Here is a 27,425-nt window from a genome sequence, read left to right as displayed (position 1 = left end):
ACAAGTATTTCCATTTAAAGTTCTCTATCTACCTAAGTCAAAGGAAGGGAGAGTTTATCTATATGCAACTCGGGTCCATATTATGATTTTTGCTTCTAATTGATACTGTTCACATCAATGCTTGTCAGTTCCTATTTATATAGTGTCTGTGGATGTCCCCACAAAGGATTTTCTTTATCTATTTACTTCCTTTTCTATCATGTATCTTTAGGTCAAGAAGTAAGAGAAGACCACATGTCTTCCTTCTTTCTCTCCCCACGTTTTCAGAACTTACTTTCTCTTCAGGCTTCCATGTTTTCACCCCATTTGTTGAACTCTCCTTTGTGGCCTCCACAATGCCGTCAACCCATCTGATGTTCTCAGGATTCTCTTTCCTATTTCTGTAGTCCGTCTTCCCTTTAGTCTGGACAGGTACATGTCTAAAACCTGTTAAACCTTAGCAACTCTGGTACTAAGCATTCTAGACTTACTTTTAGTTTCCGCCTTTTCAGAAAGAAGTTTTGCTACTGGGATAATTTTCTTGTAATACATTTTTCTGGAGTCATTTCCATGTCCAGTATTCTGCCATGATTCCTGGCTGGTGAGGCATGTGTTGAGTGTGTTTTAAATCAGGCTGAGCACCACCAGACCAGTCTGTAATTGAGCCCCTCTTCAGCTTGTCTCCTGGGCTACTGCAACTCTCACCTGCTGGATGTAGCTGTAGCTAATGTTCATTGCATATGACTTAATGTGCCAGGCATTATGCTGAGGTCTTCTTTTCCCTTTCTAAAATTGTTTTTCTATTACAGTTGTCACATTTTCCCGCCATTGCTCCCCCCTTCCCCACCCCACCCACCCCTGCTCCTCTTCCACATTCAATCTCCACCCCATTCCATATCCATGAGTCATTTATACTAGTTCCTTGACTAGACCCTTCTACTTCTTTTTTTTTTTTTTTTTTTGCCCATTAAAAAACCATTTATTAGGAACAGTGTTTGGGGCATAAATGAATTAATCCCTCCTGCCACTGCCCCAGGGTCATGCCACACAGAGTTCCACCTGTGAGAAGCAGCTTCATCATGAATCTGTGCCTGCAACTTCGGGGATCTGCCCATATGATTTTTTTTTTTTTTTAAGTATATTTTATTGATTATATTGTTACAATAGTTCCAATTTTTTTTCCCCTTTGCTGACCCTTCTACTTCTTACTCCCCTCTTTTTCCTCCCCCTCTTCCCGGTCACTGTTAGTCTGCTCCTTGTTTACTCGCCTCTGGTTCAGTTTTGCTCATTTGTTTGTGTTTATTAATTTTCTGTATTAGGTGAGATCATATGGTATTTGTCTTTTGCTGCCTGGCTTATTTCACTAAGCATAATTCTCTCTAGTTCCATCCATGTTGTCGCAAATGGCAGGAGTTCCTTCTTTCTTTATGCTGCATAGTATTCCATTGTGTAAATGTACCACAGTTTTTTGATCCACTCATGTACAGATGGGCACTCAGGCTGTTTCCAGCACTTGGCTATTGTAAATATCACTGCTATGAACATAGGGGTGCATAGCATTCTTTTCTTTTTTTAAAGTATATTTTATTGATTATGCTATTACAGTTGTCTCACTTCTTTTCCCTTTGCTCTCCTCTGCCTGGTCCCCCCCTCCACCTGGTACCCCCCCACTTCCCTCCAGCAATCCGCCCTTTAGTTCATGTCCATGGATTGTGCATAAAAGTTCTTTGGCTTCTCCATTTCCTTTACTGAAGTGTTAATTATGATCTCGGATGCTGAAATAGATCTGGCAAGCAGGATGATTGGCCAGTAACGAACGGAGGACTGTGGCTCGCTCAGACCAACAGTGGAGAGCAGGAAGCCTCATCCTCTGTTTATTAGAATTTCAAAAGCTACTAGAACTGGGGGTGTGACATTCCAGCCAACAACAGGAGAATTTTACAAGTGAAAGAATTCTTACAAAGTGTCATTAATATGTAAAATACAGCCAGGGTAACTCCTAGTTTAGCTAACACCTGTCAAGGAAGCAAGGTAGACACACTAATCCTCAATGCCAGCTCCATTTTAAGACTTCATTAACAAGGAGGCAGATGGAGTACTCAACAGAACCTGTTTTACCCAGGATTCCACGACTCAGTGGCCTCGACAGCCTAAAGCTGAAGGCGGAGACAAGAGTTGCTCATCATCTCCTGAGTCATGGGATGACACCTGGGCGGAGGGGCATGAGAATGCCCCTACCCAGAGATCTGTCTTCCTGCAACACTTTACTAATCTTTTTTTCCCTTTACTATTCTTAACATCCCCCTGTCTTATTTTGTACCTACCAATTATGCTTCTTAGTCCCTGCACCTTTCCCCCCATTCTCCCCCTTCCCCTTTCTTCTTACCACAACTGTCAGAGGCAGACAGTGCTATCCATACTTAAAAAAATAATGTTTAAATCACAGTAATACCTGCATGTAGTTAGATAATACTTAGATGCCTATAGTAAATACAACTGTTCTTCCCACTGAACCTGTTTCTGATCATTTACTGGGCTGACTGCAGATAGAGTCTTTTATTGTGAAGTTACTCATGTCACACTGTTCTAGTTTGACATTGAATCTCATAGCGATGAAATCTTCAGAGTTTGTTTTGTATTCCTATTCTTGGAGAAAGATGGTATTTCTAGTTCCTTATTCAAGCTCTTGTAAGGGGATCTAAGAAATAATACTTTTTTGCATTGAGTTGCATGTCTTGTGTTTTATTTGGGAGGAAGGAGAGTAGAGGTAATAAGTAACACCTACCTTGTTACCTCTTGAGTTCAGATCCAGTTGCAGAATGAGAGAGGAGTTAGACTGATGATGGCCTGAATATCAGCTATGTTACTGATAGAGCTGATTGGAACGTGTCTTAGATTTGTGCATCTTAGATTTATGATCTCATGGGCTTCAGATACTCACCTTTCCAGTCACAGGCAGGGGTGGCCAACCCAGGCTTTCCACAGGAGTAGGAAAAGAAAATCTACCCTTGAGACCAGGCCTCTTAAAAAACAATCCCCCATGTGGCCGAGTCTTTGTTCAAGCCTTCTTGTTGAGATAGGTCTGTCTTCTCCAGGGGAGGAAGGCCTTTGTAGGTGAGGGACTGGAGCCATGGGCATGATGGCTTCTGCCACATGTTGCCCTTCTAGGCAGTAGAAGCTCCCTCCCTCTGAGGGAAGCCAGAGGCATGTGGGATCAGCTTCCCAGGGAAAGTTTATGACTGCTAGTATCCCAACCATGGTACAGTTTACTGTCATTCAACCCTTCCAGAATTGAGTTTAATTCGGTGTTTCGTCAAACTGGAATGATCTTAAAAATCTTTCTCTGAAGACAACACCTGCCTACCAGTTGAGATTAATTTTTAAGATTTGAATTACGTGCTCTCTGTGTATGTTTCTTTCCAGTTTTTATAATTTTAATAATTCTTAGCAGAGTCTGAAAATCCATTAAACGATTTGCCAGGGAATGATTTTGATGTTTTAATGTGTTTCGGTTTCTTGTGTTCCGGTTTCTTGGATGAAATACAATAAGCAGATGTGAGCCCAGGAGTTGTTTGTTATTCTTAATGTGCTGTTGTTATACCTTCTTTGTTTTCAAAAGATAACACAGTGCTAAAGATGATGCACTAATAGGCTTCTCTGCTCTCTCTACCTAATTTTATATATAAGAAAGCTACAGAAAGGAAGCATTTTACTTCTTTACATACATCCAAAAGCTTGAACTGTTATCCCACATAGATCTGAAATGGTTTCATCTTGAGTGATAATATCTCCTTTCTGTTGAAGCAGAATACTACCTGGTTATGTTTAACTGTTTTTATGCCCATTGGAAAGGTGGGATGAAAAAATGAACTAATTCTGTGGCTTGAAACCTTTTTATAAAGGTAACAATTATTTTTAGTTTGGTTATCAAATGATAAAATAATACATATGAAATACATTTATTGCTTTTTGTATTTTTCTCTACTTGGTTTTACATACTTTCCAAAAAGAAAAAGAAGACAGTACCACTTATTTAAAAAAAATAAACTAAATAATAATTTTGAGTCTTAGTGTTCAAAATGCGTATTCGCTTTCTTGCTTCTTTGGGGGGTAGGTGATGAATGGAAGAGTTTTAAACAGGAGGGCATATATAGAATTTACCTTATGTTAAGAATTTGAACACTTAAAACAGGGCACTTCTCTAACTATCATTGTTTTCTATCCCAATTTAGATTCTCGTCATTTCACCCTTACAATTTATTCCTCATCTTAATGTGATGTAAATATTTTTCTGCTTTATCATAAATTGGTTGGATATCTTTAGATTGTTCAGTTAAGTCATACTCTGGGCACCAAAGTTTGTTTGTTCTAGGTGGCCCTATGCACATAAATTCTAATTCCTTTGCTAATTCTGTCCTTAAGAGCAGACACTGTCGCAGTTGGAATGTGAAGTCATAATTCTTGGGTGGAAGTTTTGTGTACCGTGCTGACTTTCCCTCCTGTTTCAGCTCCTTATGAAGCTAGACAGCCTCTTGTCCAGTCCGAGGGACCCTCATCAGGGAACCAAGGAACCAAGCCCCCTTGGCATCAAGCTTCTCTTATCCGGGTAAGTGTTCTTGTGGGGTTATACTAATGGGAGGCTTTGGGGACATGGCCCTCTTTTTTTTTCTTTTTTTGCAAGGAAGATGTAGAAGTGCCCCCTCATGCAAATATTTCACTTCTTATTCTGTTGTTTGTATATTTTCCTAAATCTTTTCTACTATATGTATATGTTTCTCAGTGTCTCTAGACTAATCCAGGCTAGGTTTTGGTCTTTGGTATATCTAAAATGCCCTTCCACCTTTATCTACTTAATCACTAGGTACCTTCTTCAGGAGAGCTTTACTTTTTCCAAAATAGCCTACCATACCTCTGCCTTATTTATTCTTTATTATCATTCATCCAGTGCATAGTTAGCTGTTGTCCATTTATTTGGTGCCTTCAGTTACATTGCAACCTTTTGGAAGGCAGACATAGTTTTCCTGTATTCTCCCTTAGTTCCTAGTTCAATGCCGTTCAGAGAACAATTATTTTACAAGTGACAGCAACTACTCTTTCCCATATGTAATAGATACAAAAGAAATACTGTGGCAGAGGCACAAGTAATATTTCAGTTTTTCCTGGCTACACCATTGCTTAGAACATTTCAGCTTCCGTCTCTACATTGTTTTCCTTTGGATAAAGAGCTCTTTTTCTTCTTCTGTATCTGCCACAGTTTTCTTGTGTAGTATCTCTGAGTCCTGTGCTGTAGAAGTCATGTTCTCAAAAAAAGTGTGTGTGTGTGTGTGTGTCTGCATGAGAGAAGTTATGAAAAATTGGTTCACTGTTTGATCCTAAAGACAAGAGGAAACAGGGTGATTTGTGTAACATTTCAACTGTCCAAATTGGGAAGTCGCTCATTTATGCGCGAGGCACTTCTACCCAGAATAGCAGGGTGGTGTCAGATAACTCCCATAAGGAAGTGGGCTGGTGTCTAGACCAGACTAGACAAAGGCTAAGGAAGATCATGGTGTTTACTGAATGGGCACTGTGTTAGGCATGGTACAGAACTTCATCTTCTAAGGTGGTGGTACTCTGTGTACAAATAACTTTCTTAAAGACAATAATTCAACCATATGTTGGGTATTTACATTTAATGCTTCTTGCCAACTATAGTACCTAGGTTCTGTTATATCTGATAGTATAGATGAGTTAACTGGCTGAGAGAGGTTAAGTGATATATCTAAGTTACTCCTAAGTGGCAGAACCAGAATTTGAATCCAGGCCTGCCCAATGTCAAAACTTTCAGTTTAAAATGCTTTGCTATGCATTAGAGTCCCATGTCACAAGGAGGCTAGGTTCTAAAGTTGCTGCATAAACAAACATTGAGTATAGTAAAAAATATTCCTGAAAATCCCTTATTGGTACCACACTGCAGAGCCAAGATGCTATTCTCTCCTAGGTCCCTTAGAGCTCAGTTTTACCCCTGAGTTAGAACAGACAGCTGTTTCTTCAGATGAGCCCCAGATGTAATAGTTGGCTGCATTTAAAGGTACTGTGGTACCAAAATATGTGTCTTTAAACACAAGAATCACACCCACGGTGGAGTGATAGTTATATTAGGAAAGGCATCAGACAGATGGACTGGGGTTCATCTAAAGAATTCCCAGGGTGTGGCTCTGCGTGTTTATACAGAGTGTATTCTAGCACCGTGGAGACCAAATTCTGAATGGTTAGAATGATGGTCAAACAGGCAGTAACTCATGAACTTTGCAGTGGTTGGACAGGGCTCACTGGCCCTTTCTACTTGTCCTCCTGAAGGGATGGCCGTGGGCTCTCAGTTGGATTGGTGTCCTGTGACTTATCTTTGAATCTCTAGGTCTGTTTTCGAGCTGATAAACATGCTTCTTGGGTAGTTTACTCAGTTGATGTTGACTAAACACCTATTACATGCCAGGTGCTGTATTGAGGACACAAAAGTGAGATATAATACTCCCATTTCCTGCCCTCTTGAAGCTTATAGACTATTGGAGGAGATAGCCATTAATTAAACCATCACAGTGTGATGTGACTGGAAATTACAATGTGCTTTGAGGGTTAAAAATGGTGGGAGAGGGGACAGTTATGACCTAGCCTTGGCAGGCAGGGGGTAATCAAGGAAGGGAGTGACGTTTGAGTTGAAATGAGAAGGGTTCATGGGTGTTAACCAGGTGAAGGAAGGGGATTGGAAGAAGTAGGCAAGAAGATGGAACTGCATACACAGATATTTCCTTTGTGCTTAGCATTTTATACACATCATCTCATTCACTGCTCACAGCTATTTTATGAGATAATTTTCATTGTTATCCCATTTTTTAGATGCTAAAACCTGAGGTTTAAAAGACCTTATTTAATTTGCCAAAGGTTACATACAGCCAGGAAGTGGTAGGGCTGGAGTTCAAACAGTGGACATGACTCCTTAGTTTCTGGCTCAGGAACTGGATGGGTGATGATGTCATCTCTTAAGCTAAGAAACCCTGAATGAAAAATTGGTGTTGGGAGTAATTGGGGAAAGATTATGAGTTCATTGTTGGATGTTAGAATTTGAGTTTTCGATAAAGCCAAGAGGGAGTGTCAGAGATGGTAGGATATATGAGTCCGGAGTTTTGGGGAGAGCCAGACTGGACATAAGTATTTGGCAGTGATTAGAAGGACTTACAGTATAGTGTAGAAAAGACCAGACAGGTGCTCGTCCAGGTTCAGCCAAACTCTGTGTGACCTTGGGGCAAATTGTTCTCTTTTCTGTAATATGAATGACTTGGAATGGATTTCACAGTCCATTGTAGTAATCTGCAATAGTCTTATTCCCTTAATGTTTGTTTGGCATCAGTGGCGTTTCCCCCCCCCCCATCCTATCTGGAGCAATGCCTTCTGTTTCAGATGAGAGCAAGGGGCCTTTTTTGGGGGGACAGCAGTATGCGGTTTTCATGGCCGATATGTTTTTCTTTCTTTAGTTCTCAAGTTTCCTTCTTATGCCTGTCAACTTGGTTTGGCTGGACTCCATGTCCCAGAAAACAAAATGCCAATCTGAATTAGTCATGTAGGTAAGGGGATCTGAAGTGAAGGTTCTTGGTGGAAGGGGATTAATATGGATTCGGCATGGTGCTAGACTAGGACAGGCTAACTAATTCCCCTCATGCTGCCATGTTAAGACAGCTTGCTGTCTTCTAGCTTCCTCTGTGGCCTTGTATTCAAGTCCTTCCTGCTTGATTGGGAGGGGGTAGCCTCTGGGTCCTAGGGAGGCTTTTAGGGGCCCTGAGCTAGCTCTGTTGCAGCTCAGAGGCTTGGCATTTTAGAGGTACTTATTCTAAAATCAACACCCAAACTTTGAATAAATAGTCTTCTTGGTTAATGTTTTAGGAATTTCAATTTTTTTTTGTTTTTTGTTAAGATGGTGGATGATTGACAGTGGTTTGTAAATAAATGATATGGCTCCTTTCCTGCTTCATATGTTATCATGTGTTTATAAGTCATTTTATGGTTTACTTTTTACAGTTTATTCTAACTCTCTAGACTATGGTAGGCATTTGTAATTTTGCTGGCATAGGATTTAGAAATGCTCCTTCTGCTCCCACTATGCTCTGCTGCCTCTGTTTTTGCCACTGTTGCCAGAAACTACCTAGTGTTAAGTCCTTGTCTTATTGAGCCCTTGGCAACTTTTGATACTGATTCATCATTTGATGTCCGTGATGTCATCCTATCCTGCTTTTCCTCCTGCTTCTATCAATACCTGTTCTTTATCTTTTTCAGTTCTCTTTTCTCCACCTGCCCCATACATATTGGTGAGTTCTAGATACAGTTCTCACTCTGTTACTCCTTAGCTACGTGGAGGCTGATGACCACATATCTTCATTTACCAGTCATCTTCACTCAAGTATTCCACTGTCACTTTAAGCATCTTTCCCAGAAAATCAGCTTTCACCCTTCCATTCCTGGCTCCATGCACTCATTGGCACAGGCCAGAATGCTGGTCACTGAGTCCTCTCTCACCCATTCTTCCCATTCAGTTACCAAGTCTTGGCCATTTTACTTTCTAAGTATCTCTCTTATCTGTCCATTCTTGTGCACTTCCTTAGTTTAGGCCATCTTCTATCACCAAATCTGTTACATCATCCTCTCTTTCTTCTTGCTTCCACTCTTGCCTCCTTTAAATCCATTATCCTCACAGCACATAAAAATAATCTGAAAAATATAAGTTGATTCTTCCTACTTCCTTGATTAAAACCTGCCACACTACCCACTGCTCTCAACATATCATCCACATTCCTGAACATGGTTCTGGGGCCTGGTGTTTGTCTCTTGCTGCTGTTCTCTTCAGTCACAACAGTCTGCTGCTTCTCTCCCTCTTGTCCTCTGGCCACACAGAGCTGCTGACCGTTTCTCATATGCTCTGTGTTCTGTGTGGGAACCTTACCTTACTTTGCTTTGCCTTCTTTGTTTTCTCCTTTGTCTCAGTATATCTATGTGTTTTTCCAATTGATAACACAAACTGTGAGCATTTTCTAATATTTCTTGTATATGTGAAGTTTCCATTTTTTCATTCTTAAAAATGGTTTATTCCTCATCTCATTTATCTGAGAAGCTCAGCCAGAGGGCGGGCATCTGATCTTTATCGGTTTCTCATTCCAGAGGCATTTGGTGTTGTCTGTTTCTTTTGTATTGCTCCAGGAATGCTTTATGCATATATAAGCAAATATAAGTATTCTTACAGACATCTAATATATGCGGTATATTTTTACTTGACTTTAGGGAGACAGGTTTGGCAAATGAAATATCCTTTCAATCAGATCTCACTAGAAAAAAAATATTTTCAACCAAAACACACTTGCTTTTTAAAGCCTCAACATACATATTGTGAGGTTTTCTTCTTTTTCTGTAGGGACAAACTTAAACTTAACAGTCTTTCAGGGTAAATTTTCAATGCTCACTATTCTTCTTGCTTCACAGACAAAACAAAAGCAAACAACATTTAGAGAACTTTACCACCCTGCCATTCTAGTGGGGGTGGGTTTGGCTATGTTTTCAATGGAAGTTTTCTAATAAACAGATGGGGATGGTTGTTAGACATTGCTAGCCAGGCATCATATTAATCCGAAAGTCTGTTACTTTAAAAACATTTATTTAAGTTGGTCGTCTCCTTTTCCCCTTCATTCTCATTCAATCTCAATTTCTTGCCATGGTTCTTACCCTGCTCCAGACTTAATCGTAGGTATTTATGGCCAGAAGTAGATTTCCTTTGTACCTTGGATCCTTTTGGAATGGTTCTATTTGGTTGGCCAAAAATCCCACTGTGTTTTATTTCTGTAAAATAAAAGACACATTTTTCATTTTCACCAATAACTTTATTGACTTGGATATTTTGAGTATGTCGGCTGTCTCCCACTATTGGCTTCTGGTGGGCAGAGGCCAGGGGTGCTGCTATACATCTTCCCATGCATAAGACAGCCCCACAGCAAAGAATTATTTGGCCAAAATGTCAGTAGTATAAGAAACTTTGCAAACCACTTTTGACAATTTGATCAGTCATATCACCTTCTCCATATGCTGCACAAATCTTCTTTTGTGTTTCAGTTGAGCTTTTACCTTTCTTGAAATAATAAGGCATAATACACCGAAAGTGTTGTGCTATCTTCTTCCATCTTCAGTATTAAAATGGCTGCACAAAAATTCATCAATTTTGACAAGTTTTTTTAAATGCACGCTGATATGACAGCTGTCACAATACAGTCTAACAAAACTGTTTCGAATGAAGTTAAAGACAGCTAAGCACTACTAGAGCCATTGGATGGAAAAAAAACAGAACAGTCTTTCTGGCCAACCCAATAAATAGCAAAGTGTGTGTGTGAAGGATGGTGAGAGAAGGAATACCCTGAGGCATAAGTCTGGAGAGAATTGACAGTTGCCATAGGTAAAATGTTCTCCTGAGTTTTAATAGGAATAGGAAAAGTATTGAGCTGGCCAAAAAGTTCATTCTTTTTATTGGTGAAAGTGAAAAATGTGTCTTTTATTTTATGGAAAAAACTAAACAGACTTTTTGGCCAACCCAATAGTTGTTCTAGGAGGCTTACATTGCACCGAGAGAATTTTTTAAAGGTGTGGAAGATATTTTACGGGTAGGCTGGACCAGGATTCTGGGAGGATGAGGAGAGTAGATAGTAGGAATGTGCCTGAGAGATTGGGGTAGGCTTGAGTGAGGTTGCTTAGGGTTGAGAACTGAGAGAGTTGGTGCTCTGAGTTTGGACAAGAAAGAAGTAGATGAACAAGTGGGGTGTACTAGCTACTGTCTCAGCCACTCTCATTCTCTTGTCTAATACTCAGCCCAGGGAAGCGACCCACAGGCAGGTTGTTCAGGGTCCAGGAATTCTCTACTGGGAAATCATCTGACCTGATTTTAAAAAATATCTGTAGAGCCTGAGGCATTTTTCCTTCCTTATTTTAGGCTCTTTCCCTTCTCCTATTTTCTGAGACCCCTAACATTGCCACCTGTGAAGTGCCCATGTCTACTTCAGCATATCATCACTTGCATGTTTAGTTCTTGCCCTTTTCCTCTACTCCTCATATCATGCTCAAACCCTCGGGTTGACGAGCCACTGAAGACACACACAAGTGTTCTCACGGGTGGGGGGGTGGGCTAAACCCCCCCCCAAGGATGCTTTCCCTCCTCACATGGCCATAGCGAAAGCACACTAAGGCTTTGGTTGCTTGTTTCAGACTATATAGTAAACACTACACTGTTAATTTTTGAATCATGGGTTGTGAGTTTTCAAATACTCTTGTTTAGAGCAATTGAAAATTCAAAAAATTATTTCAGAAATTCAAAACATATAAAAGGGTGCGGAGTGAAAAATGTTCCTTCTATGCCCTCACCCAGCCATCCATTTCCCCATCCCAGAGGCCACTGATAGAATGAACTTCTTTTGTATCATTCCAGGAATAATTTATGCATATACATGTGAATACAGGTATTCTTAACATGTAATTATATATGATATGTGCAAAATATACAGTCCTACCTTTTTACACATATTGTGGCATACTATACATCTGTTATGCACTGTGTAGTTTTTACCTAACAATAAACTTTACTAACATTCTATAGCAGCACGTTAAGTACTTCTCCACCTTTTTGCTTTTCTCAAATGCATAGTATTTCATCATATGCATCTTCCATCAATCATTTAACCAGCCCCTCTGATCAACATCTAGAACTTACAGCCACAGCATCGTTTGCATATATATATAGCATTAGTTCCCAGAAATGGAATAATTGGGTGAAATGTCTATACATTTTTAATTTAAAAAAATATTTTTTAAAATTTATTTTTATAGAGAGGGGAAGGGAATGAGAAAGGGAGAGAAACATTGATTGGTTGCCTCTTGCACGTGCCTCAACTGTGGACCGAACCTGTAACCCAGGCATGTACTCTGACTGGGAACTGAACCGGCAACCTTTTGCCCTGCAGGACCACACCCAACCCACTGAGCCACACCTGTCAGCGGTACACATTTTAAATTTTTGATAGAGATTTTAAAATTGGAAACTATCAATTTACACATTTGCCAACAATGTATGAAAATATTTATATTCCCATACCCATGCAAACACAATGTGCTAAAAAAATCTTATGGATCTTTGCAATGTGATAGGTGAAAAATGATATCTCAGTATAGTTTTAATTAGTTCTATTTATTAATGAAGTGGGCTATCTTCAGTTTATGAGTTATTTGCATTTCCTTTTCTGTGAATTCTTCTTCATATCATATACTCCTTTTTTCTTTTGGATTATCAGTGTTTACTTATTGCTTTTCAGAGAAGGAAAACTCTGACTCCAAAAAACCTCCGCTGCCTTGCGGCATACCTCTTCAGGGGAAAGGCTAAGGGAGTAAACCCCGACAGAAAATCCGGAGCCGGAGTCCCTAAGGCGGTTTGACGTTGTAGTCAACACCGGCAACTCCTGCGGCGCACCTGAAGCCAAGCTGTATTGACTCCGTCTTTCCCTTGGACCCTTCAGCTGCGAAGAGAGGGGGGGTCTGCTGCATGGGCAACAGCAGACCCTCCATATCACCGTGCCCAGGCTCTGTAGCTTCAGCTTCACTGGAGAGGACACTCCAGCGTCATCGCAAGATGTCGATTTAACACGGGAGGAGACAGATACCGTGTCACTCCCGAGTCGGACTGCACAGCCATTCTCGGCGGTGCAGATAGACTCTTAAGAAGCTACACCATCGTCTCTCGAGACGGACGGCTGCCGAAACGAAACGAAACTTATTGCTTTGTCATTTCTACCAGTCTGAAACCAGAATCTGTGTCTCTGTTCCTTTGGACAAGTGAGAGGCTGCAGTGTATGTGGAAAACTGCTCCTTGGGTGGTTGAGAGGAGGTCCTGGGCACCTGAGGCCCTAGAAGGAGGGTAGCGACTCCAGCTTCTTTTTAGTTCTGGAGCGCCCCAGGCTGCCTGCAATGGGGATTTTTTTTTTTTATACCTTCATGACAGTAAAGTTGAATTACTTAGTTTATGGGTAGAGATTAGGGCTAGGAAAGTCTCCTGTTGTTTGGCCATGCAGTGTGTCTTATGTGCGTTGACTTGTCATTATTGCTTAGATAACTCAGTTTTCTTCCTCTGAGTGAAATAGGAGGAAGAGAGGGAGAGGGAGGAGGAGGTACAGGGAAGTAGAGAGTGTATGTGTGTTTACCTTCGTATATAACAGGAAAAACTGGTTTGATAAACCTTTTAGGAATGCATGTGCCTTGTTCTTGATGTGACACCTTGTTTTACCAGGTTCATTCCCCATTTGGTTTTAAACCCTCACTGCAGTTTTCCCATCTCCTAGGAGGTCAAAGGTTGCCGTGTCCTCAGTCTTCTTCACAGAGTCTACCTAGGACGGACAGATATCTTAATGGTCAACTATTACCGCAAAGAAGTTCTATTTTTCATAGTATCAAGCCCCCTTCCTACTCACCTACTTATAATTATTTTTCAGATTTTCCAGTCCTTATTTTTGAAACATTTAATTTCAATTGATACTGAAATTTACTTTTCTTAGACTAAATATTTTTCACTTTTATTGTATTCCTTAAGTGCTTATCATGTACCCACACTCCTTAACAATTAAAGTGATGTTAATTGCTTGGTTTCTTTGCTGGGAGGCACTTCTGTGGGAAAGAAATGTTTTGTGTCACAATATGGGAATAACAAAAAGATACTGGATCATTGATAGACAGCATATAAGAAAACGGTACCTGGGATAGAACTTGAAGGATGTTTTGGGAAAAAGACATTGCTTCAGTAAATACGAGGACTGATTTTGCTGCGTTAAGGCCTTTTTAAAATCCATGCTTTAGAGCATGGGCCATGGGCTAGTTACTGGTCTGTGGCCTGTTAGGAACGGGACCACACAGCAGGAGGTGAGAAGCGGGTAAGCAAAGGAAGCTTCATCTGTTATTTACAGCTGCTCCCCATCACTGGCACTATGGCCTGAGCTCCGCCTCCTGTCAGATCAGCGGAGACACTAGATTCTCACAGGAGTGTGAACCCCAGTGTGAACTACGCATGCCAGGGATGTAGGCTGCGCGCTCCTCATGAGATTCTAACGCCTCATGATCTGAGGTGGAGCCGAGGCGGTGATGCTAGCGCTGGGGAGCGGCTGCAAACACAGAGTATCATTAGCAGCGAGGTTTGACTGCACTGAGACCATAATCAATCAGTTGCTTGCAGACTCATACCAAAACCCTATCAGTGAGTGGCAAGTGACAAACTGCATCTGGTGGCTAGCTCTAAAGCCATCCCACCCCCCCCACCCCCCGAGTCTGTGAAAAAATTGTCTTCTACAATACCGTTCCCTGGTGCGAAAATGGTTGGGGACTGATGCTTTAGAGAGAGTGATATGGGGGAAGGGTCAAAATGGTAGGCTGGTCCACGTTACAATCCTAGCATTCTTGCAATAGGTCAGTTAGACTATTGATGAAAGCAAATAAGCACATCTTATTTGTAGAGTCAATGCTGTTTCCCATCTGACCTCAGGCTGTTGAATATTAAGGGGAGGACATAGGTGAGAAGAGACAGGCAGCCTTGACCAAAATGGCAAGTCTTGGGCTAGAGGCGTTAGTGCCGTGGTACTAGAAGTCTGCATCCTAGTTAGTCTCGTACTGCTGATTTCCCACTTTCTCCTCTAAGCAGACAACAAAATCCTGACAATTGCAAAGGAAAAATGCCCCTTTGGAGCAGCTGATCTTGGCTTCTAATAGAAGATTTGGAGACAGTGATTACTCATAAGCATTCTTTATGTTAATCAAAATAGCGCTAGTGCCACATACTAAAATAACAGTGAGATGATTGAATGGCTATTATATTATATGGCTATCTACAGGATTCTTTTCTGATGTGAAAACATGCCAGATGTGTATAGGCAAAAATTAGGTGAGACATAAGACAGTGCTCTGTATACTTTAATAGTTCACTGGCTAAAATATACAACTAAAGTAGATAATGGGGAGGGAAGTGTAAATATAGCATATTCATATCCCAAACTCAGATCCTCAATCTGCAAAATTGCCACAATGGTTTAGGCATTGCAGTGAGATTGTTCTGAAAAGGAAACAGTACCATTATTGCAGGAGGCAGGATGGATGGATGGATGGATGGATGGGAGGGAGAGAACTATAGGGTTTCCTGATTAAGAGTAGTATTGGACCTCCATTCATGTTCTGGCTCTACCATTTACTAGGTATATGATCTTGGTAAGCCACTTCCCTTCCTAATGCTCAGTTTCCTGTTCTGTAAAATGGGAATAATGGGACCCACTTCACAGAATTGTTGTGAAGATGAAAGTAGGTCACGTGTATTTGGTTCTTACAGTGTCTGGCACTAAGCAAAGTCATAAGTATGTGTTACTTAATCATTCTATGACCATGGTGGTCTTTTAAAAAACTTTGTTTATCTTAATAAGTAGCCACAGTGCATTGCCTAATAGACTCAGAGAGAACCTTCTGAGCTGTTGAAAATAAATCCCTGAGTTTGGCAACATGTGGTTAAAGACACCTTTGTGCATTTATTTCCATGGAGAAACTGATAAGGTTAAATTGCTCTTTAGGATTTAATTTTAACAAACTTTTCTACAGACAGAAACAGAAATTGTTTATTGCAACTTCCTGTGAATCTATACTTCAAAATTAAAAGTAAAAAAAAAAATAAAGTTCTCTAACTTCATAGGTAAGGGAGAGAGCCAAGCTTTTACTGTTGAGTGACATTGTTTGATAAATGCATGTAAAGTTCAGCTCTAGTCATTATAGGAGAGCTCAGGTTAACTTTTCTGTGTCTGGACCAGAATTGGCAATTTTTCCAATAATTTGTTTACTCATTCAACAAATATGTATTGAGTGTTTCCTATTTGATAGGCACCGGGGATACAGCAGTGATCAGAATGGACAAAATTTCTTACCCTTATGGATCTTATAGTGAGAGTGGGGTAGGAGACAGACTATAAACAAGATTTATAGAGTACAATATAGAATGGTTTACCATGAAAACAAAATAGCTGAGCTCCCTCTCCTCTTCTAGCTCCTTTTCTTTATTCTTCATTTAGCAGTTTTCCTAGTTTTTCTCTAGCCCTCTTTTCTCTTCACTGTGTACCTGCTCCCTGGAATCTCCCTCAAACCGCCGAAAGATAAACTCCTGTTAATCAAACATGGGAAGTCGGCTGTAAAGATGCATCCATGTGCTGTCTCTGTAGGTAGTCTGCATGGACAACCAAATTATACTTAGAAAGTTATTTGGATTCAGAATAGTCTCATGTCATTAGGTGGTCAAATTGCAAAATGGAAGATGGCCTCCTGCTTCCATCTTCAATGCAGGAATGGCTGTGGTTAGAATTGGACAGGTCTGTATTTTGGGCCTTGTTTGAAGGGTAGATTAGTTAGGGTAACAAGTACTATAACAAATATGCCCCACTTTTTAATGACTGAAGATGACAGGTATATTTCTCAGTCATCTAACACTTCAGCAGGGAGCTTTTCTCCACATAGTGATTCAGGGCTCTTCCTGTCCCGTGGCTGTGCCAACCCTCATTCAAGTGGCCAATGGGTAAGAAGAGCATGGAGCTGTGCCATAGGGTGCCGGCCCTGCCCGGGAGTGTCGCAAGTCACTTGTGTTCACATTGCATTGGCCAGAACTCGGTCACATGGCTGCACCTAACTGCAAAGGGGGCTGGAAAATGTTTTTCCTGCGTGGGTAGCTACTCAAAGACAGTGTTTTCTATTTCAGATGGTTTGTTTACTAAGGCACCTAAAAGACATTGTTAAAAGGTCATTGCACCCTTGGGTGAAATGGCTGGACTCATAGGCAGCAATGATAGGATGCTTCCAGGGTGGGATTATATTTTAAACAGAAATGTTCTATGGTTGAAACAATATACAGACCCTTCTGAAGTTCTCCTTGATAGTGCCTCCTTGCAATTCATATTATTCATCTATGCTTTATTTTTAAGATACTTTAGGGGTAAATGTCACCTTTTGGGATTTTATTAATAGTATTATTTTTAATGAGGCTTTTGAAGTCTCTTTCATTATAAGCAGCCTGTTTTCCCCAGAGATAATAACTTGCAGTGCCAAATATTTGCATTTCACTTGAAACAAAACCAAGGGGTTGAATGTTTTAAATATAAGCAAATCTAATTCTCCTGTGTCTAGAGAAATTGTATAATGAACCACATGTATGTGACTTAAGCAGACAGATGTGGACGATTGCTTTCTCTCTCCTTTTATTTTTTTCTTAAAAATGCTGGCAGAGCTCAAAATTGGCACCAGGCAGCAAATATCTCCACCCAGTCAACCAAACCACTGGAGCTGGAGTTGAAATGGGGGAGGTCTCTTAGGGCACATGCAGAAGTGGAGCTTTTCCTGGTTCTGGTTTCTACCTGGAAGTCCAAGGCTCCCCACAGCCTACCCACCCTTGTTTCTCAGTGCCTTCCTTCAATCTTTTCAATTAGACATTTTGACTTAGGTGACTGACTTTATCTGAAAAGTTGGGTCGATTGTTGTGGTTGACTTTTGGGTTCCTTTGGAGAAGATGGTTGTATGTTTCTAAGTCCTGCAAGGAGATGGCCCCCTGTTACAGAACCCCTGGGCTGCTCCAGTTGAAAACAAACCCGCGGGCTCTTTAGTTAGGGGCCCGATTGCCCGCCGCCAAAATTATAACTCTCAATACCAGAGTTTGGTGAAAAGAAAAAGATTTGTTTATGTAACAGTTATATAGATTTAGTTATTTGCGGATTTCTGTTGTTAAGTCTTATGTTCTTTAAAACACCCATAAACACATATCCTTGCCTTCCCCCTACCAAACCAGGCTAGTTTTAGAAAAGTCAGAGAAACCCTTTCCCTACTTTCCAAACACAGTTCAGCTTTACCAGTAGCTGCCAATCATTCAGTCCTGATTGGGGAGACCTTGTCTGTGTTATGGGGTCCACCAGCTTTTAATCCAGAACCTCATGGATTCTCAGCCTCCTTGTAAACTGTATAGTTAGTCCTTTTGTAATCCGCACAGTCAGCCTCAGCCTTAGTCCAATTCGCACAGTACGCCTTAACCTTAGTTAAATCCCCACAGTCAGTCCGCCTAAAATGTCTGCCGCTTATTTTTAAATCCCTGACTACATCCTCTGATGTAGTGGGTGCGGTAACCAGTTCTGACCATTCACAGAACCTCACGCAGGCTCTGTGTGCTTTCTCCATACCGTCCCCTGGTTCAAGACTCCTCCCATCTACCTGAGGCTTTGGATGCATTAAAGCCATTTTGCATAAAAAAGACACTAGCCACCGGCCTCAGGCATGTGGAGGCATTCTGAAAAGCTGCTTCCTTCTCCCCATCCCCCAGCTGCAAACTCTGGGGTTTTCTTGGAACACCCCTGTTTCTGTAACACCCCTACCGGCTGATATAATGGTCCTGAGCTGCCACCTGACTGCTATAATAGGTCTTCCTCTGGTGGTGGGCATACGTCCTTTTACTCTTGCTCCTGTCATAGCCCTCCCTACCTTGGGGTCACTTTGACCTTGGGCCAGGGTTACTGGTATGGCCTTAAATGGTCTTCTTACCATGAATCTTTCCCGCTCTGTTCTACTCACTGAAGTGTTCTTTCTGTAACTCAAATCTGATTATTTCAGTGTCTTGTTTAATACTTATTTGTGGCTCCCTGTTTTCTAGAGACAAGTCTAAACCTCTTAACCTGGTCCACCTCGGCCTTGGTCATCTGGGACCTGCTTTCTGTTTGGACCATCTTCAGGCAATTCCACTAACATCCTCTGCACTGGCGGCCTAGTCTATCTATATGTAGCCCAAGTGAACTACATTCAGGAGATGGCTATTTTCTCTTATTTTAAGGGGGGGTGGTCTTTGCAAGCACTGTTCCTTTTTTCTTGCCTTGCCCATATTCTATAGCATTGCTTCTCAAACTTAAGTGTGCTTTGAATCACTTGAAGGGATTGTTAAACCACAGATTCCTGGGTTCTACTCCAAGACTTTATGATTCACTAGGGGTGGGGTAGGACCTGGGGTTCTGTATCTCTTAAGTCCCCAGGTGATGCTGATGTGGGTGGTCTGAGGGCCACACTTTGAGTAGCAAAACTCTAGAGTACCCTGTCTTACCATGGCATGTACTTCACTGTTTTGAGGTTTCCTGTACTTCTCAGTAACTGGACTCTAGGCTTCCTGGGAAAAAGAATGTGTTTGCCCATCAGTGTATTCCTAGTGACTAGTGTCTGGGGTATTGCTGGTGTTCAGTAAGTAACTGTGAATGAGTGAGTCACTGTTTATGCAACAGAGTTCAGATCATTTTGCTTCTTGTAGTGGATCAGCTTTCTCTTGGAATATTTCAGCCTCAGGGTGTGTGGAATGTGATCTACCCCTTCCATATGCCCTTACCTGTCCCTGAAATACTCACTTAATGGATACAGAACTTGAGAACACCCCATTGTGATCAGACCATTGGTGAACTACAGGAAGACAGAGACTCTCTTAATAGATCCCAAACTTGATATTATGAACTGGACTCATAAGTTTTCTTTCATTAAAGTACAACATGGAGTAGCATTTCTATATCTCTTTCAATATAATACCCCTGAACTTACTAGAGCCTGTCAAAAAGTGGGCCTCATACTAATTTTCAGCCTCTGCGATATGCCTTCCAGGGACTGTATCTGGAATAAAGGAGTGTATGATATGGCCCTCTAGGTTAAAGCCTGCGTGAACATAACCAAGAATATTAAATGTTCAAAACCATAATACTTAATATAAGTATAATATAATATAGATTCATATTTTTTATGATGCTTAAATCACTTGGTTTACTTTAAAAAATTTTTAAGTATATTGATTATATTGTTACAATAGTTCCAAATTTTTCCCCTTTCACTTGGTTTATTAAATCAATTAACAATATGCTGTGAGAAGCAGGGAGAAAGAAATGGGGATAGGTTAACATGCTTAGTGAAAGTCGTTAGAATGGCTACACGATGTACATGTTACACAATGTTCACATGCCCTCTTTCGTTGTTGTAAGACCTTGTTGGTTTTAGGGAACAGAAGCTATTCTTCAATTTTCTTGAAAAGGAGGAGGGATTGGGATTCATATTGGAATCCAAGAAATGAGACAAGGAGTGGCCCTGTGGTCCTGAGAAGCAGGAATTCTTGGTTGTTCATGCCTGCTCTGCCATGAACAGGCAGGCCATTGCCCACTTACTTGGCTGCCAACAACCATTCTCAGCCCCTACTCTTTCTAGTACTTTTCTACTTCACAGGTTCTGCTTATGCTTGGCTCTGGTTCCCTCATGACTTTTAAATCCCACCTGGCCCTTATTCTACATCATGGCCTGTACATCTACAGAAGGTACACCTGTTCAGGGTCTGCTCTCTCTGCTTGTTGGTCTCTGTATTTCTTATCCACATCCCAAAGAATGGGCATCTGGCCCACACTGTTCTTACTAGAGCAGAGCTTTCTATACCAGAGTGTCCCAGAGGTCAGCAGCTGTGTGCCCCCTGCACTCGGACTCAGTCAGGAGAGACCCAGGGATGAGGTGGTCATGCAATGCATGTGTGACTGTCAGGCCCACTATTATAGCAGAGCTGGGGGATTGCAGTGCCCTTTGCAGTGGCTGTGGGCCTGGCAAGTATATCAGAGAACCTTTTGTGCAGAGGGACTTGATGGGTAGGATCTGAGCAGGCTGAATTAGAGGAAGGGTATTCTAGGACACAGACACAAATCTGACCCATGAAGAGTGAGCAGTCAGAATCCTGCTGAGAGTGAAGGCCAGGTGGAGAAGGTGAACTTTAAAAAATTCAGCAATAGGTCATCTTGTAGTATTTTAAACAGAGGGATCAATTACTTCCTTCTGTCCATTCCTGATTCCAGATGTCAGAATAGACTCAAGATCTAAGAGACCACTGATGCCGCTCAGGAGTGAGGTTATGTGGGAGAGGAAGAAGAGTGAGCAGTGGTTCTGGAATTGGAGAAAGAACAAACATGGGCTGACATTAACAACAGAAACTGAATATTGCAGCTTCAGTTCCTGGAGGGAAGGAATGTGCTCCAGGGCAGTAGTAGCTTCCATGTAAGAACCAGGGAACACAGCAGCCACACACACCGTGGAGGTATTGGCACCTTCATTCTTAGGACATCAGAGGGACTGAGCTTTCCACCTGTGTCCCACTGGCTTTGTGAACCATCTCTGCCTGCTTAATTGTTCACTCGTAGATAGCCATTCTTGTCTCTCCTGTCTCCATGCCCAGATTTTTCGGTTTCTTTACTGCAGCTGCTTCTGTCAGTGCTGACCAGGAGATCAGTGCCCCTGTGAGCTCTACACATTACCATCTGGCCAGGAACCCATCCAGCACATGTTGACGGCCTCTACCCTGGGCTCTGTCCCCGGAACCCATTCAGACATCTGGGCTTATTCAGAAAATGCTGCCTGGATCATTTGAGTTTGGCTCTGGAATTTGGTGGGAGCGTTTTGGAAAGCTGTGTGGTCCACTGGGTGCTCAGACTGACTTTTGATCTTCCTTGCTTTCTTTCTTTATATTGTTTGTGTCTTACTGGAATGAATAGGGGCTTTCTGAAAACAATTCAGATGGAAGCAACCCAATTAAGAAAAAACCTGATATGCCAGAGCCTGGCTTTGAACAACAGATAAAAAGAGGGCAGTTATTTCCTGACTGCAGGGGTTCACTGAAGGGTATGGGTTAGTCTCTCAAATTCTCTAAGCCTTAGTTTCCTCATATGGAAAAAGGATACTGATACCTGCTATTTCTACATCTCAAATGTTTTGAGATGCTGGATGAGATAGGGATGTGTGAAATGCTTTGTAGGGATGTGTGAAATGCTTTGTAAATTTCAAAGCACTCTGAATTTAAGGTATTAACTTAATGGATAGTGGCTTCCAGGGCATTTAAAAATGGTTTGATTTACATTTAGTAGAAACTCACCTAGTATGAAAACTTCAAAGGAAATACCTCAAGGTTATAGCACAGCTCAAAGTTTTATAGTCTCATTTCTTCTCTGAATGTCCTCAGAGGAAAGCCAGGTGTTTCTGGGAAGAATTACTTCCTGAAATGGGGTGTTTGTGTTGAGTGGATGCGGGTGGAGACGTCTTGCTTCCTTTTCCAGGGACAGTGAGTAGAATGCCCTCCTAATGATTAATTCCTTGGTAGTGTGTTCAAAAATGGCAGCCTGATAATTTATTAGCAGTAATGCCTCTCCCTTTCTTTCCTACTCTCCTTTTGTCCTAATGGCTTATTACCCTCCTTGTGTTGACCTCTTGGTTCCATGAAATTGTCTCTGCAGTAGCACCTTAGCCTCAGAGTAGATGGGAGGTATGGAGCAAAGCCTTGGGCTCCTCCCCCTAGAATCACCATTTTCGCTTCTTTCCCCACAGCATAGCCAAGCTTTGTTTTCTCCTGCACCATTTCTTTGGTTCTCTGCATCCTTAAAGCTTCAACTTTGGCTTGCACGCCCCCTAGTGGCATGTCTGATGCACCCCTGTTACCCCATTTGTTGTGATACCATCACAGCTCTTCTCTGTACCCAGCTCCATTACTAAGTATTAACCCCAGTTCACAAATGCGGGATGAGGGGTTGGGTGATCCTGACTTGCCTCTCGAGTGGGACTTGGGAGGTGGGATTTGAATTAGAACTTTTGATTCCCAGGTTTATAGAGTGGGAATGCTTCAGAAAAAAAAAAGATGATACGGTTATAACTTATCTAGATTATTTTATGGTTTTAAAAAATTGATTATTTTACTATCTCTTAAGCTATCTGAAAGGATCAAAATGTGGTGAATATTTGAAGATAAAGAATAATCATCTTTTTACTCTTTCTTCATCACATTGGAAACACTTCCGTCACTCACCGAGTGTTTAGTCTTTCATGCTCAGTACTATTAACAACTTTGGGGAATATGAAAGAGTACAAAGCATGATGTCTGCCCTTAAGAAATTTTCATTCTAGTTACAAGGTGTTTAAATTTTTCCCTTGAGGGAAAAATAAGTATAATGCATGATACTTTTATTGGTGTTTAATATTTCTACTTCATCTCACTAAAGAGACGTTCTCTAAGCATTTGCTTATTTATTTTTAAAGTCTTTTTCAGTGGAGAGAGAACCACAAGATAACAACAGTAATTACCCAGATGAACCGTGGAGGATAACAGAAGAGCAGCGCGAGTACTATGTCAATCAGTTCCGATCCCTTCAGCCAGACCCGAGTTCCTTCATTTCAGGTAATGAAGTCTGACGGGTGAGAATGTGGTCCCAGATCATTGTCTCATATAAATAACAGTACACATCTTGAGAAATAGTTCACACATAATGCCTGTGACAGCCTTCTGTGGCTTCAATTTGTTTCCCTCTAAGACTGAATTTCTTATCAGCCATAAACCATGCAGAAGAAGACTTGGGCATGACATTTGGAAAATTATGTTTCAGTTTCAAAGGGGTTAAATAGAAAATTGGTAGAACCTTGTCCGGACCCTGAGATTTATTAGCTGGAGCAGTTCCTGAAATGATAGAATGTGACACCAAGGTGACATCTTTAATTGCTTACTCATTATATTAGAGTTAAGAGAACTTTAATTGCTTACTCATTATGTTAGAGTTAGAGAAAGATATAGTAATAGCCTTCTAGGGTTAGCGTCACAGTCTCCTTATGTTAATATATGCCCTTAAAAGTTCAAATTCATGCTCATTTTCTTTGGCTCAAGTCTTTCTCCTCTGGTTTTTCTGAGATAAATTAAAATATGAGAGGAAAATTGGCCAGCATTTTTATGTCCACATGTTAGTTCTTCTGGGTTGTCTTCAGAAATATGTATTCTTGTTGAGTTCTTATGTAAAATTCAAGCTGAGAGGAATTGATTTAATTCATGTGTGCCTACATATTATTGAGCTGAAGACTAAACAAACAGTGAAATAGTAGAGTCTGCAAGAATTCATAAAACTTTTTGTACTTCAATTTTGAAGAATAACAATATGTCCTTGATAATTGTAACCTGACATTGAAGTGAGGACTAAGACTAATTTTCTTTTGTGAAATAAGGTGTGTAATTGAAATATACTTGTATAAATGTGGCCATCATTTTCTGATTGGTGGTAATGGCTTTATTGGAGGCAGAATATTGTAGATACAACAAATTAATATTAACAACACGATTTTAAAGAAATAAGCAGAAACACAGGCTGCACGTACTGATTACTTGCTAACTTTACCCACTGCTTAAGTGAGTTTCTTCACAATGTATACAAATGCTTAGGTGAATACAAATAGGTAGCTGTTAGAGATGTTTTTACTTTCTTTTAACTTTATCTGGCAGAGTTTCAAATATAGATATGGCTACAGTGTCTAGTGTAACAAACCCCTATTACATAGCCCCAATGATTTTGTTTTATCTATATCCTCTCTCACCCCGGATGATTTAGAAGCAATTACCAGGTAATTTCACTTGAAAATATGGGGTGGGAAAAAGTAGGTTTACCGTTGTGAGTACACAAAACACAGAGTTTATTCTTGTATTATTACTGATTAATTATTGTATTATTTTGCATATGAACAACTGTAAACCCACTTTTGCCCATCTCTGTATTTCAGGATGTATCTCTAAAGAAATGGCCTTTAAAAAAAATAACCATAATTCACTGGCACCCATTAAAAAACACGAATTCCTTAATATTTATTATTAAGTCTTCATTGTTCAGATGTCCTTGAGCATCTCATAAATGCCTGTAAAAAAACTGAGTTTGGTCAAGATCAGGAGGGATTCATATACTGTAATTAGGTGATTCCTCTTTTTAAAAACATCTTTATTTAGATATTCACATACCATAAAATCCTCCCATTTAAAGTGTACAACTCAGTGGTTTTAGTATACAGTGTATTCACAGACTATATTCACAATCTAAATTGAGAATACTTTCATTACCCCTAATCCATAAAGCTCCTACTTATTAGCAATTATTCCCCATTCCTGCTCTTCCCACCTCCCAGCCATAAGTAACTACTAAGTTACTTTCTATGTACATTTGCCTATTCTGGGCTTTTCATATAAGTTAAATAATATATATGGTCTTTAGTGTTTGACCTCTTTCACTTAGCATAATATTTTTAAGGTTCATCCATGTTGTACTGTGTATCAGAACTTTATTCCTTTTTATATCTGAATAATTCCATTGTATGGATAAACCACATTTTATTTATTCACGAGTTGATAGGTATTTGGATTTTTTCCAGATACCTATTTTGGCTATTAATAATGCTTCTATGAACATTTGTGTACAAGAGTTTGTATAGATGTATGTTTTTATTTATCTTGGATATATACCTAAGAGTGGAAATCCTGAATCATTCAGTAACTCTGTGTTTAACCATTTGAGAAACCATCAGATTGTTTTCCAAAGCAGTCACGCCATTTTACATTGCCACCAGCATTGTATGACGGTTGCAGTTACTTCACATCCTTCTCAACACTTGTTATTACCTGTCTTTTGATTATAGCCATCCTAGGTGTGAAGTGGTACCTCTTTGTTGTTATGATTAGCATTTCCCAGATGAATAATGACATTGAGCATTTTTTCATGTTCTTATTGGTCATTTGTTTATCTTCTTTAGAGAAATTTCTATTCAAGTCTTTTGCCCTTTGTTTTGAGAGGTAAGAGTTCTTTATGTATTCTAGATAGAAGTTCCTTATCAAGTATATGATTTGCAAATACTTCTTCCCAATCTGTGGCTTGTGTTTATTTTTCTAATGATGTCTTTTGAAGTATAAAAGTTTTTAATTTTGATGATGTCCAGTTTATCTATTTTTTTCTTGTTTGTGCTTTTGGTATCATATCTAAGAAATCATTGTCCAATCCAAGGGCATGAAATTTTACATCTATATTGTCTTCTAAGAGGGAATATATATTACAGTTTTATTTCTTACATTTAGGTCTTTGATTTATTTTGAGTTAATTTTTCTATATGGTATGAGGCAGGGGTTCAAATTTATTCATCCAGTTGTTTCACAACCAATTGTTTTAGCATTTCTGTCCAAATTCATTTACAAATAAGAGGATTTATTTCTGGAATTTAATTCTGTTCCACTGATCTATATGTCTAGCCTAATGCTGATGCCACACTGTCTTGATTATTGTAGTAAATTTTGAAGTTAGGGAGTGGGAGTTCTTCAACTTTGTTCTTTTCAGTTTCATTTGTTTTTATTTCAATTTTTAGGGATTTTGTTTTTAAATTTTAATTTTATGCAAAATATTTATTTGGTTCTGCCCAGACTGGTATGGCTTGGTTGGTTGGAGTATTGTCCCATACACCAAAAAGTTGTGGGTTTGATTTCCAGTCAGGGCCCACATGTAGGTTGTGGGTTCTATTCTGTGGCCTTAGGGCACATATGGGAGGCGACTGATTGGTGTCTGTCTCTCTGTCTCTCCCCCTCTCCCTCCCTCCCTCCTTCCCTTTTCTTCTCTCTCTAAAAGCAATGAAAAAATGTCCTCGGTTGAGGATTAAAAACATAAATAAAATATTTACTTGGTTCTAAAGTCGAGTCTACGAAACAGTCAACAAAGAAGTGTAGCTTCTATCCCTATCCTTCTATTTTGTTCTTTCCTTGCCTCTATAGGTAACCAACTTTTTATGTGTGTCTCTTTTTAAAAATAAAAGCAAATACATGTATATGTGTATATAGGTATGTGTATTCTTATCTCCATCTTTCCTCAGATAAATGGTAGCAAACTATACTTTTTTCCATCTTGCTTTTTTTTTCACTCAACAGCATATCCTGGTGATTACGGCATAGTTGCATATTGAGATACTTCCCATTCCCTTTTATAGCTGTGTACTACTAGGTTGTGTGAATGTGCAATCATTCATTCAGTCTGTCCGCTCTTAGGATTATGTCTGGCCTTTTGCTGTTGTGAATAGCTTTCAGCATGTCTTTATGTATTTTGGATTATGTGATTTTGCTAGTTATTGCAGAACACCCCTTCATTGGCATTGTACCATTTTGTCATCCCATCAGCATCATATGGGATGCCTATTTCCCCACAGTCTTACTATCAGAACATGTTAACTTCTGTATTTCCCTCATCTGATAGGCAAGAAACTATCTTTGTGTGATTTTAACATACAAGATCTCTTATAAACATGGTTGAACCTTTTAAAATATGATCGAGTCAGTTGCATCTATTTCTGTGAATTCTCATAGTTCTGCCCATTTTTATATTGGGTTACTTATCTTTATTTTGTAAAGATTTATATATATGTGGCGTGCTACCATTATATCCCTGATATATCAATGCTGTGTGTAACTGTAGTTTACTGGGCTGAGAGACTTCTTGTAATAACAAGTCTGAGTCCATGTTTTAATGTCT

The 27,425-nt window shown here is 40.1% G+C and overlaps 1 protein-coding gene across 1 annotated transcript in view; it reads left to right on the top strand.

Annotated features, from left to right (window-relative positions):
- REPS2 (RALBP1 associated Eps domain containing 2) overlaps positions 1-27,425 on the top strand; it is a 198,116-nt gene that overhangs the window by 69,167 nt on the left and 101,524 nt on the right. Inside the window, exons 5-6 of the mRNA XM_090264169.1 lie at positions 4,488-4,585; positions 23,155-23,293. Of these exons, the coding sequence (XP_090120295.1) occupies positions 4,488-4,585; positions 23,155-23,293 (237 nt within the window). The remainder of the gene's footprint in view (positions 1-4,487; positions 4,586-23,154; positions 23,294-27,425) is intronic.

This window comes from Furipterus horrens, unplaced genomic scaffold, assembly GCF_987537825.1.
Source record: "Furipterus horrens unplaced genomic scaffold, mFurHor1.1.pri manual_scaffold_17, whole genome shotgun sequence".
Taxonomy (NCBI): domain Eukaryota; kingdom Metazoa; phylum Chordata; class Mammalia; order Chiroptera; family Furipteridae; genus Furipterus; species Furipterus horrens.
This window is presented reverse-complemented; position numbering and strand designations above follow the sequence as displayed.